Here is a 13,852-nt window from a genome sequence, read left to right on the forward strand (position 1 = left end):
TTGGTCAGGCGTCCACCCCGGATTGGCGTGAAAGGATGCGGATTCGAGTCCCGCCTCGAGATAATTTTTTTTAAATTCTTTATAAATTTATATTTATAAAGCATTTGAATGCCATAAAACCAAAAATGTCAACGACAAGTTCTTTCTATTTATAAGCAGCATTTATTTAGAGATCAGAAGAGTCATAACACGATGACTACGCAATTAATACTCCTTGTTTCCCAGTTTCTTATGTTAACAGACGTTCTTTATACAGAAGATGATTAAAATGTTATTTAATTATTGTTCCAGCCAGCCAGGATGTGGTCAAACACTGAAATATGGAGATGAAACGGCATGACAAGCCGGGCAGCCTGTCGCCCGTGAAGGTAAAGAACGAAGAAGCAAGCAAGGCTGGCAAACAGGAGAAGGAGCTGAAATTACCACCAGAGAAGTCACCCAGTGAGGATGGTAGCTTGAGGCAGAGGAAATTGTCCAGGGCTAGTGACACGTCGAAGGAAACGCTTGACAGGTAAAAAATGCTACGAGAATCTTCCGTCGTTTTGAGAATATCGATTAAAATCTAATAGAGTAAAAACAACTATTAAATATACTGTCAAATGTGTAGGACAAAGTGTCTGTGCAAGAAAACCACAGAAGAAAACACAAGGTGCAAATATAAAGAGATTTATTTTTTATGAATTGAAAAAAAGTGGTAGGAAGGAACGGAAAAGGACAAACATCAGTAGAAAAAGAACTGCACCTTAAATCTTTGTTGTATTAATACATTGCTAAACCAGTTTCACCGCAAAATATCTATTTATAGTCATTCTTTATATTTAAACCGTTATCTGATGTTGTTGCATATAAACTGATAAAATCACTGAATACGTTTATTTTATTTAATAGCAACTCAACGACCTAAATTATTGTATAAAAAGGCACAAAAATACAATCTATTTTGCACAAATTCAGGTTTCTTGTTAATTTAAAATTTAATTAGTTTAGAAAACACCAGCAAAAGCTAATAAATAGATAATCATTATCACTTCTTTGCAATGTTCGAAGTGTGATCTCTGGTCCCATGTTCGACCCTTCCTGCTGTTATCTTCCGAACCCATCTTAATCACTACTTCTTTTTAAAAATGGCAACATATCTGTTGTTAATTTACCCCACATAGTGACAAAACATAAATGTCCTGATATAGGTAAACCAACTTAAAAAAATTTTGATGACTCTCAATTCGACTGCATTTTTTTATTTGTTTCCTCAGAACTTCCGACTTTGTGAATCCATTTTGATCATTCTTTTTTATCTGAAAGCTGGTGCCTTCCGGTTGGTCCCGTTTCAATTTTGTCTAGTGCTGACAATTTGTAAGCGGTTTAGTTTGTGTTAATAAAATGTATTTTCCATTGTTATCTATACTATCAATTCTATTGTACAAACTAAAGACTATTACATGAATAATCTTGTAAGTATATTGTATACGTTATGAAATACATATCTCATATCTTTCTAAAATAATATGTAGGTATTTTATAAAAAATGTATGTGTTAAAATTAAACGTCAAAAGTCTCCAGAATATTTCGCAGCAATATTTGTTTCGACTCAAAGAAAGTAGTCTCTAGAGGGTCCTGCAGTTTGTTTACTCTTTACGGTATATTTATTTTTACAAACAAGACGAGTTTATAAAAAGTGTTAACGGTTGAATATGAACTTTATCCATACTAATATTATATATGCGAAAGTAACTCTGTCTGTCTGTCTGTCTGTTACTCAATCACGCCTGAACTACTGAACCAATTTGCATGAAATTTGGTATAGATATATTTTGATACCCGAGAAAGGACATAGGATAGGTTTTATCCCGGAAATCCTACGGGAACGGGTTTTTCTCACAAAACGCGGGCGAAGCCGCGGGCGGAAAGCTGGTGATATATAAATTAAGGAATTTTCGATCAATTAAAATTATAATGCTTCAGGTAAATCTACTTTAAATGGATATCAAATGATATAGGTAAAATAAATTAATAATCTATTAATCATATCTTAGTTGTGTAATTGATGTGTCACGCTTTAGTCATTTTTAACATTAATTACCTCTTAATAGATTTTTATACCAAACATATGTCATTCACCTTATTGTTTAATAACTAAATCTCATTATCATATCAATCCAATAAAAACTATTAAGTAAGAATATAATTAAAAACTGCGAGTTCTGAACAAAATAAATATTCATTGAAATAACCTTCCATATACAATATGTAGAAGTAAACATTTTATAATTTTAAAGACAAAGAATAAATCAGAATAGGAATGGTGTAAATTAATTATGAAATTTACTTACCTATTAATTCAGAAATAAAATATAGAGTACATCTACATATATCTACACCTATTTTCTTCTTGGCTAATAGATTTCTAATCATACAAATACCACACCATGTAACAAACGAACCATAGACTCTGTGGTTCTATTTTAGGCGTTAGTATAGGCGTAGGTACCTAACCAAAAACAACTGAGGATATATTTAACTTAGCAGCTTTTTATTGATAAGATACGGATCTCCAATGCATCATGATTCATGACGTACACCAGAATAATATTGATATATAAGTTTATGAGGATAAATTTTATTAACAAACGTTTTTGTGCAGTGCCAAACGAAGTTGTGGTATTTGTGCGACACAATCAGACGTGAAAAACATCAAATCATCGGATTTGTAACAAATAAATATTGGGTAAATTGTATGTTTGTACTTGTACTATTTAATTTCTATATGTAGGTAGTTATAATTCTCTTGCCACATTGTACGTTACCATACTCCTTCGAAACAACTGGACCGATTCTCATGAAATTGTGTCTGCCTATTGGATAGATCTGGGAATGTAGATAGGTACATTGCCAGACATATGATACAGCTACAAAATTAATTAAATTATATTATCAGCTAAGTAAGTAGGTACATATATTTCTCATACAACGAATTTAGAAATACATTGCTATTTATTTAATATTCAAGCCGTAAATATTCCTAATCTCTATACTGAGCAAGCAATGCATTCATATCAGAAATGTTCAAAACACGTTTCGAGTGAAATGGAGCAAATATAATATGTCACAGCAGTAGTTTATGAATTGCCTGTAAAATTCATGTGCAGACTCACAATAAAAACTGTTTTAATAGAAAATAACATTTTTCCTACAATATTATGGTTTATTTGGTTGTTTGCGCTGTCGTTAGTAGTTTTTATGACGACTGTTTACCGCGTACGTATTGTGAACATTGAGGAATAAGTGTGACTGTAATATTAGGTAAAATTTATGATCACAACATTGAACCAATGAAATATACTTTGAGAATAATTTAAAAATAGTTAACTACAGTAAGTACCTAATGTCTATATTCAGAATAGGTACTACAATGCCTAATGAGACAAAACTGCGAATTATTTTGAGATAAATCATCATCGTTCTTGCGCCTTGTCGATAACAAGTAAACTCTATTAAGTAAGTAGAGTCTTATTTTTACCAATTTTGCAAAAAAAAACAGTGTAATTCGTAAGTAGAGCATGTGGACCATATTTTGAATCTTCGTTGAGTTACGGGTAGGTAGTCTCTGAATAATTCTGAATGAATAATTCGATTGAAACTGCGTGTTGTCCCTTGAGAAAGCTTAGATATATTATTTATGAGTTACTTTCCTTCGTGACTTCCAACATAAATAAAATTTTACAATATCCATGAGACCCATATTCCTTACTCAAGTGTACACCACCAACCAAAAGATTCAGATCTCTAATCCTATATACATACCTATGTACCTATATAGGAATAAATGAAAGGAGATTCGAATAGTTTATTTGTAATTAATTGTAATGTGAAATGAAGTTCCATAAGTAAATAATAATGCTTATTAGGGCTGATTTTTCAATCCTTGGTTAATACTTATTCGTCGAATAACGTACTAAACTACCATTTCAAAAATGTATTTTTTGGCCGTATTTGACTTTTTACGGGTGACATTTTTATATTATCTTCATTAAGCGGATAAGTTTTAACCATCGATTGAAAAATCGGCCCTTTGAGTCAAGCGCGGATCCAGGGGTGGGGTCACGGGGTCATGACCCCCCCCTGGGCTAGGTCCACGACCTAAGTGGACCACTAATTTAATATTAACTTTTTTAAATTGACAAATTAATACTGTTCAACATATTGTTTTTATTGAATTTTGTTGAAAGTTTTGAAACAATGAAATCAATTACAAACGGTAACGGAAGAGAATATAACAAAAATTATAGAAAAAGTTTATTAGGGTCGACCTGTATTTTAAGGACAAAAAAAAGGTTTTTCGATTTTTGAAAAAATCTATAACTGCGGAATAAAGTGTAATGGTAAAGTTGTATGTAATTAATTTTTTTTCTACAACTTTTGCTGTTACACTTTTCACACAAAACCTCAAATATCGAAATATCCCAGTTCGTGGATAAGACATAAAATAGCAAATTTTTTTTTAAATGAACAATAGAAAATACAGTCAAATTACAACAAAAAATCGGCCAAATGCGCGTCGGACTCGCGCACCGAGGACTCCGAGCAAACATATTTTTTCATTATGTTGTATCTTACAATTTTGTTCAAAGGATTTTTTTCTTTATCTGTGCTTGTAAGTGCTTACGTCGTTGCTTTTAACCAAATTTCAAGACTGTGTTCACGGGAAGTACCTTGTAGGTTTTGATTGATGATTCCCTTGCAAGTATAGTTGCGAATTACAGAATATGCGGCTCTAATTGCTTTTTCTTCAGATTGCGTTGACATAGAATTTGAATTAAATAACAGATTTAAGTTATTATAGACCTGAGTTCTGATGTGAATATCAATTAAATACATGTAGATGTTCATGAGTAAAGGGATTGTTAGTTTAAAATTATTTAAAAATATATTTTTATTTAATTTAATTAAATAATTAGGGTTTTCGCAGTTATTACTACATCTGTGCTATAACACGATACTTTTTACTCAATTTCAAGACTGTGTTTACGGGACAGGGTGCTCCCTGCAGGCATTGATTCCCTTGCTAATGTCGAAATCCTACGGTCTACGGTCCCTTGATGCTGTGAAAAATTCAAACGTTTTAGCCAACGCAATCAAAAGATGCAGCTGTAAATGCTGAAATTTTTCGCAAAATTCGACACTCCCTAAGAAATCAAAACCTACAGGGTAGTTCCCGAGTACACAGAGTCATGAAATTTAGTACAATCAAACGTCTTATAACGCAGACTAGCTTACCACCCGCGGCTTTGCCCGCTTTCTCTAAAACCTTATAAATTATATACTATTCCCCTTGAATCACTCTATCTTTAAAAAAAACTGCATCGAAATTAGTTGCGTAGTTTTAAAGATTTAATCATACATAGGGACATAGGCACAGAGACAACGACTTTGTTTACTAATTGCGAAAAGCATGAATTTTTCCTTGGATTATAATATAAAAAAAAAATTTGAAAATTTTTTAACTTAGGTACAACCCTGTTACTCATGAACGCTGTATTAACTGACATGTATTAACTTGATATTCATACCAAAAACTCAAGTCTATAATACCTTTACGCTATAATAAAATCAAACTTCTATGTCAACGAATCAGAAGATACAGCCGTAAATGCCGAAAAATTTCGCAAATTTCGACATTCGCAAGGGAATCAAAACTCAAAACCTACAGGGTACTTTCCGTAAACTCAGAATCTTAAAATTCGGTACAAAGCAACATCTTATGGTACAGATACAGGAATAATTGCAAAAAATATATATTTTTCAACTTTGTCTGCCTGTCCAGACCCTTTTTCTCAGGAACGCGTGGAGGTATCAATCTGAAATTCATACCGAATACTCAAATCTACGGTTCCTTAAAGCTTTGAAAAAATCAAACTTATAAGCCAACGCAATCAAAAGATACAGCCGTTTATGCTGTAAATTATCGCAAATTTCGACATTATCGCAAGGGAATCAAAATCTATAGGTATTGTGCTACTTGTGTCAGCACAGATGGAGGAAAAATTGCTAAAACATACATTTCATGCTTATCAACATTCGCAAGTGTTGCCAGGAATCAAAACCTACAGGGTACTTTCCCGTGAACACAGAATCTTGATATTTAATCTTTATTTAATAGAAACTTAGGGCGTATTCAGAAAGAAAGCTTGAAACTTATAAGCGCTTATCGGCGCTTGTCATGTTCATATATTTTCCTGCGCGGGTTACCAGCGCTGACAAGCGCCGATAAGCGCTTATAAGCGAAGCTTTCTTTCTGAATACGCCCTTACGTCTTATAGCACAGATAAAGGAAAAATTGCAAAAAGCATAAATTTAATATTAAAACATATAAAAATCACATTCACGAAATAGGATTAACCGGAGAGATTACTTTATATGCTGATGACACATGCTTGTTCTACTATGGTAATTCTATTGATATTGTAGTAAATCAAGCCCAAAAAGATCTTAACATATTAAACAGATGGTTTCAATCAAATTTACTTACGATAAACGCCTCCAAAACCAATTACATCATTTTTACCGCAAAAAATAAGAAAATAGGCTCCTACAATCCATTGTCCATAAACGGAGAAACGATAAAAAAAGTAAACGAAGAAAAATATCTCGGTCTCCTTCTCGATAAACAACTCACGTGGAAAGCCCACATCGAAAAAGTACGTAAAAAACTTACTTCGTTGATAGGCGTGCTACGACCTATTGCTCGTTGTCTACCACAAAAAGTGCGGTATTCAATTTATAATAGCCTAGTCAAGTCACATATTGACTATCTAATCGAGGTTTGGGGTTCAGGATCAGCAACAAATTTGAAAAAATTGCAAATACATAACACAAAATAAAATTATAAAAACTTTATTTCAATATAAATCTCGAACACCCACGTCACTCATATACAAAAAAACTCGGCTCATGAATCTGGCTCAAACTTATCAATTTAATGTATGTCTGTTAATAAAAAAAATCTTGACTAAAAATGTTCATTCTCTAATTAACTTTTCCACCAATATACAACACACAAACCGTATGACTCGGCGCGCAAACAATATAGCCCTGCCCTGTACCAGGACAAGTTACGGGAAAAAGAGTATCTTATTTGAAGGAGTTCAATTGTATAATAAATTGCCTAAAAATATTAAAGAAGCCAAATCGATAACTAATTTCAAGAAATTGCTAAAGAAACATCTTTTAGACTAAATAATTATAAAAAAAAATATGTATATATAAAAATATATAAATAAATATAAAAAATAAACATTAATAAAACCTATAAATTATACTTTTACTATTAAAATACATAATTATATATTTAGTAAAAACAAAGTGTTAACAAAAATTAAACTAATTTCATATCTTATAAAAATAGCATATCTTTACCTAGAACACATGCCTTATATCTTTAGAATGTCGTTGGGGTAGTCTGAATTTATGTTTATAAAAATTACCGCTCATTTTTTTGTTATTCTTGTTGGATGTATTCTATTTGTGTTAACAAACTACTTACTACGTACAACGATAAGCGAGCAAAAATGTTTCTATTTTATATTATTATTTCTCTGTAAGTGATTCAAATGTAATCTTTTTGAGAAATAAATGTCTTAAACCGTAAACCGTAAAAATGTTTGTACGGAACTCTTGGTTCGCGAATCCGACTCGCACTTGACCAATTTTTTTAAAATCTACGTATCAATTAAATTACCAAAATATAGCTTTTGAAAATTGCCCACGTCTATGTGACCCCCCGCTGGCACTAAGGCTGGATCCGCCCTTGCTTTGAGTATTAATTTACACACAGACAGAGTAGGTATATAATTTTCTCATATAATTTACAAAAACCCAATTAGTCACGGCTATGCGATATAATATTTTTATTTATCATGTTTGTATGAAAATATATTCTTAACTTAACAAAGATAAAAAAAAGAATCAATCATTATTAAAATAAAAACGTGAACAAGAATCACTGATAAGTTATTTTTATCAATACAAATATATAGTCACCGGAAATAATAAGGCTGTACTCAACCACAGATATACTAAACACTGCAGAATAAAATTAAAAAAGATTTATGGTTAGGGAGCCAGGTGCAAATTTGGTTAACTATTTCCTCTCAAGAGATAATTCGTCAGACGCATGAGAGTATAGTATTATAAAGCCTCGTGAACGTCAGCTGGCGCTTGGTTGGGGGGGTGAGCGGTTGTAGCCTCCCACGCACATAGGAAAAAAAATACATTCATTCATTCATTTCCTCTCAGCTAAAAATTTGTCAAATTGTAGCTAACCCAATATCTCAACGAAAAAAAATAGTCAGCTGGTTACAACATGGTGTATTATACGTCAGCTGGTGTCTCGAACATGAAAGTTAAATTTAAAGAAAAATTTATTTTCCGTTATTTCCTCTCAAACAAAAATTTACCTGATGATAGCTTATATGTAACTGTGGATAAATATATATGTCAGCTGGCTGTATCTTGGTGGAAAAACCGTCAGCTGATACGGGAGGCTACAACCGCTCTTCCCCCCAACCGAGCTCCAGCTGACGTTCACGAGGCTTCATAATACTATACTTTGATGCATTTTACTAATTACCGCTTGAGAGGAACTTGGTCATAAAATCTGCTGCTGGCTCCCGGACCATTATTGTAAACAAGACAGTATTTTCATTTTTCATTCTCTTGTATTACACATCTTAGTTTCCACCGCGGAATTTATTTCGCCTATGTTGTTATAATTTTTAATCCTTAATAACTCAGGCCCCGGAATCACAGACACAATAGAAAATCTACTGTGTCGTGGACCGATCGGGCCGTTCGGGCTCAATGGGTCAAAAAGTGGAATCATAACGTTAGGAAGTTTGAAATTTAGTTACCATATTTTTTAAAGTCATGACATTACTCAGCTCTACCTCGTTTAGTTGTCCCTGAAATCGGATCTTTATAGATCGCCAATGTGACCGCTCCTATTATTTGCAAATCAAAGTGTTTTCACATCACCGTGACTATCCGCACAAAAACATTGATGATACATATAGATATGTAAATTTACTTTGAGGAAAAAACATGTCAAATATTGCATAAGTGAGATAAGATAAAAATACCTATAAGATTGCGGATTGTCCCGCCTCCAAGATATCTTTTATTTTATCTTGGATTATACGATGACGTGACTTTACGTAGTTTTAATGCAAATGTTGGGAGATATGTGTTCTCTAATTATAAATTATCTTTATTTTTCCCTTTTTTAAAGCTTGTATAATTTTAAAATTTAACATCTATAAAAAGTATATTATGTATCCAGGTACCTACATCCTATCCTACCAATATTATAAATGCGAAAGTTTGTGAGGATGGATGTGTATGTGTGTGTTTGATACTCTTTCACACAAATACTGCTGAACCGATTACAATGAAATTTAGCACACATATATAGAGTAACTTGGATTAACACATAGGATAGATTTTATCCCGCGAAATCCCACGGGAACGGGAACTATGCGGGTATTTCTTTGAAAACGCGGGTAAAGCCGTGGGTGGAAAGCTAGTATTTACATAAAGCAACAAAACATATAACAACTTAATTATGAATTTATAAGCTATTTCATTTATGAATATACCTATGATAATCTAGGCAGTTAATCACTAGTAATCCGAAAGCGTTCATCATTGGCATCATATACTTCATTTGCATAATATTGTTTAGCTTAATGCACGTAACAATGAAGTGGCATTAGATTGATCGAAATTGGGCAGTGGGTTGGTTAACTAGCCTATATTCAAATGTATCTAACTGTATACAAAATAACAGGTTTCGGTTCATCAGCATCTATAATTTGGTGCAATTTTCAGATTTGAGATTCATACTTATAAAAGATCATTTAATATGTCTATTGCCTCGTTGGTCTATGCAACTAGAGCCATATTTCTATGAGCTCTACCTTTAAACGAATAATTATGCCAATAGTATAGCGGAGGTACTCGTAACTCGTAGTCGTTTTCTCCATAAAAAACTGAAATGCAAATAAAACATATACATAAATATGTTATTTATAAAACAGACCAGCTTTACGAACTCCAGGTAAAATGGCATTATCAGGGTATCACAAAGTCGTTAAATTTTATTGTAAACAGTGAGATGAGCAAAGATGATTGTTATTGCAAAGGGTAAATGTTTCTCATTTATGTAAATGGGGCCATTTGTTTTTCGTACCTTGTAAGAATCTATAAAATGTGTATAACAATTATTCTTTGTAGAAGAAATGGACATTTGGCAATGTTCAAGACTTTTTTAATCAAATACGATCTTACTACGATTAATACGATTTTAATTCTATAAAACTGAAAATTACAAATAATATAACAGTGTTCGCACATTATTTTAAAAATAATCACCAATAAAAACATAGCACCTCAACAAGATAATTAAGAATTCAAAAACTACGAATGCATAGTACCTAATCTTTTACATCTCCCTATATAAATCTGGTTTATATGAAGGATTGATTATTAACAAGTATATTTTTGAAGAACATTACATAAACATTACCGCAGGGTATTCAGATATTAATCTTCTTTACAGGCAGGACTCGAAAGCATCCCTCAGTCCGAAGGTATCACGCAAATACTTCACAAACTGGAAGCAGGCATGCGATAAGACCAAAGATAAAACCAAAGAGCTGCTCAAACGTTGGAGGACGCTACCGGAGGGAGAGGCAGCAGCACAGATGCAGGAGGCGGGGCATAGTGAAGGGGAAAAACAACACGGATGGAGTGTGCACGTTTGGAGTAAGTTTTTAATAGTCGTACTAGTTGTTAATTAGCAGTAAATATAATTTACTAGGTGTATCCTAACAAACATTAGTGTGGCACGTTGTGCTTCGAAAGATAAATTAGAAATGAATATTTATAACGTGTAGACAAATTTGAGCTCTATTCGTGCATCGTTTTTCCCAGTTTAGAAGTGTAGCGTAGATTTTATAAAAATCAAACAAGAAACCTGGTGGTAGTTGAAATAAGTGTCTCTTTAAAACATTATAATGTGACGATTATGAAGAAAAACAATATTAAATACATCCTACAGAATTTATGCAACTTTCCTCTAAATTAAAAGCGTACCGTATTAATAAACCATAAATTATCGGATACTTAAAAACTTTTTCTTTTTGATAACCAAAAACAAACTGACCAAAGTCTATGATTTTGACAAGGAAAATTTGCAATCCCGTAGGCTTATTATAATGACGATTTTTAGTCCGTCGCTAATTATCTTTAAGCAAACGTGAATTCAATCATGACTAAAGACTCTAAACTAAAAGATAATGAAGTTGAAAAGCAACAAAATAAAAATAAAATGGTTTCAAAACCCAATGAAGGGGTTATGAAACGCGTTACCAGGAATAGTAATATTAAAGAGGAAGGCTTCTATAAATTCAAGAATATGATGACGCGGAACGTTAAAACACAAAACGAAAAAGGAAAAGTCACCAAGCAACCTAAGAAAATTGTGAATAAACAAAAAACAAAGAAAAAGCCAACGAAACGCATTTAAAACGGTAGTCGTATCTCTGAATTTGTAATTTAACAGTAATAAAGTCCTTTTGAATAACGACTGCAATTATTTCATTGCACACAAATTTATCACTTATGATGGGACGAACATGACCATATTTCATAACAATTCGTTGCAGTATCTGCTTAAAGCGTTTCGTAAATTATTAGGTACTATCCGAGCGGATACCGAACAGCGAATATGGCCATGTTTTATTCTTTTTGCATTTTCATTTGAGCCGGAACGTACTGTAGAATAAAGGAATATTCGAGCCGAACTAGCGTTTGATTCGTTTGTATTCCGTTCATGAAATATTAATCGAGCTACCACTGTTTACTGAAACTTATCTGGGTTAGCCTTTAATTTGTAACCATGGAACTATTATTAGTAATTGTTGTTATACAGAGAATTTTGTAAAAATTAAATATGTATCATAATAATTATTATATGTGGGTGTTTTACCATAGTGTTTTACACAACAGCCGTACAAATAAAAACTTACTTATTCAAACCTTATGCAATGAATAGATATGATAAGAATAAATAAAGAATAAGGATGTCATAATTTCTTACAAATAAATTTCGAATAACGTCGATGTAACTATGCTCACGCTATGCAATAGGCGCGGAACGGCAACGTAGCAATTCATTCACAAAATTATGAAAAACATTGAAATTGTCTACGGTTAAACCTTGGTGCTGTCATTTTGACGCTCGTTTGACTTCGTCGAATTTGTTGTGAAGTTTCATCATACGATGTTCTGTTTATTTATTTTTTAAATATTTATTTGAAATAATTTAAATATATCATTAAATATGCAAGCAAATGAAAGAGAACGCTATCCAATATCCGGAGAACAGAAGATAAACCCACCTTGAGATTGAGAATTGCCAAATAACTGGTACTCAAAACAGCTCAAAACATACAACTCGGCTTAGAAGATTTATATTTTCAACGAAAGTTTATATTATTGTGATAAGTTTAGAAATAAGTGTTTTATGTATGTATGGTTTGGCGCATGTCGTAAATAAATAAATCATTATAAATATCAAAAGGGTTTTTCATAATTTCGTATATTTTGACATTTCATACAAAATTTTCCATTTCAATAGGTACGTAATGAAATTATTAATTTGCTTAACTTTTTCTACTTCTCGTATTACTCTCATTGCTATTATGTCAAATTTAGATTGAAAATTGGTTCTAAAACTTGTAAAACACAGCACAATGTACTAAAAGATACGTTATAACTCAGTTATGTCAGACTTATACTAGGGTGGTAGCCCGAATAAGGACGAAATAGCATTAGTATGAATACTTATTACGAAGTTATACTAGGTTTCATTTATTACGTGTTTATTTGTATGATTTTTCCTTATTCTTAGTTTATTCTTTTCATAAAATGTTATAACTCGTTTATTTGTACGGCTGATAGTGTATTATAATTTATTGTATATTATATACCGAGCCCGTGGCCAAGATTCCGTGCCGGTGAGTGTATATGTATCTAGATAATGGATATTTCACACGTGGGTGACATGACTCTGTTTTTGCAAACCTATAAAAAACCAAGCTCTAGTACCAACTAACATAATTTCCTTCAAGAGCCGCAACATAGACCGTCGCCATAAAAATAATAAGTAGGTAAGCCTGAATGGCGTGTATGGTAAAGGTACCTATTATTAGATAAAATATACTTGTATCGTTCATTTATTGTTAAACTTAATTTGCTGTATTTACATTTGTAATTTCTGCACTGAAGTCATTGAGGTATTATTATAGAGAGGACACCACGAACAAAATCTGTGCAACAAGCGCGGATGACTGAAGTACCTACAATTAAAGAGTTATTATACCGTGTAGGTTAGGACATTTAGAATAAATAGTCGTGGAAATATCTCTCTATGAAATGATAAAGTAATATCCATCAAAAATAACTGATATTTCGACGAAATGTCGAAAACATGAAGATAGATCACGTATCAAACACACCGGTACAAAGCACTCATGAACTTTATTGAAAACCCCTGTCCGAATGGCGAGATTTACGGCAATACACGTTTACGAGATCATATAACATGTAGGTACCATTTTAGATGTAGCCTGCAAGCCTTTGTAATACCAAACTGTTTCGATGCTTTGTATGTCTTGTTTTTCTTTGAACACGCTCTCTTTTGCGTGCATATCAATTTGCTGCTTCTTTGACTTTGAAACCACACAGTTTTATAATCAAATTAATTAATTGAACTGTGTAATTAACAGTATTCAT

At 32.5% G+C, this 13,852-nt stretch overlaps 1 protein-coding gene across 2 annotated transcripts in view; it reads left to right on the forward strand.

Annotated features, from left to right (window-relative positions):
* The window catches only part of LOC149899596 (uncharacterized), a 75,159-nt gene that overhangs the window by 53,295 nt on the left and 8,012 nt on the right, over positions 1-13,852 (forward strand). For both annotated transcript variants that reach the window (XM_090113953.1, XM_090113954.1), the window contains exons 2-3: positions 292-511; positions 10,614-10,819. In XM_090113953.1, the coding sequence (XP_089970079.1) occupies positions 321-511; positions 10,614-10,819 (397 nt within the window). In that variant the 5' untranslated portion in view covers positions 292-320. The remainder of the gene's footprint in view (positions 1-291; positions 512-10,613; positions 10,820-13,852) is intronic.

This window comes from Colias eurytheme, chromosome 20, assembly GCF_061535395.1.
Source record: "Colias eurytheme isolate Ceu_HAF_F1 chromosome 20, ilColEury1 Martin Lab GWU primary, whole genome shotgun sequence".
Taxonomy (NCBI): domain Eukaryota; kingdom Metazoa; phylum Arthropoda; class Insecta; order Lepidoptera; family Pieridae; genus Colias; species Colias eurytheme.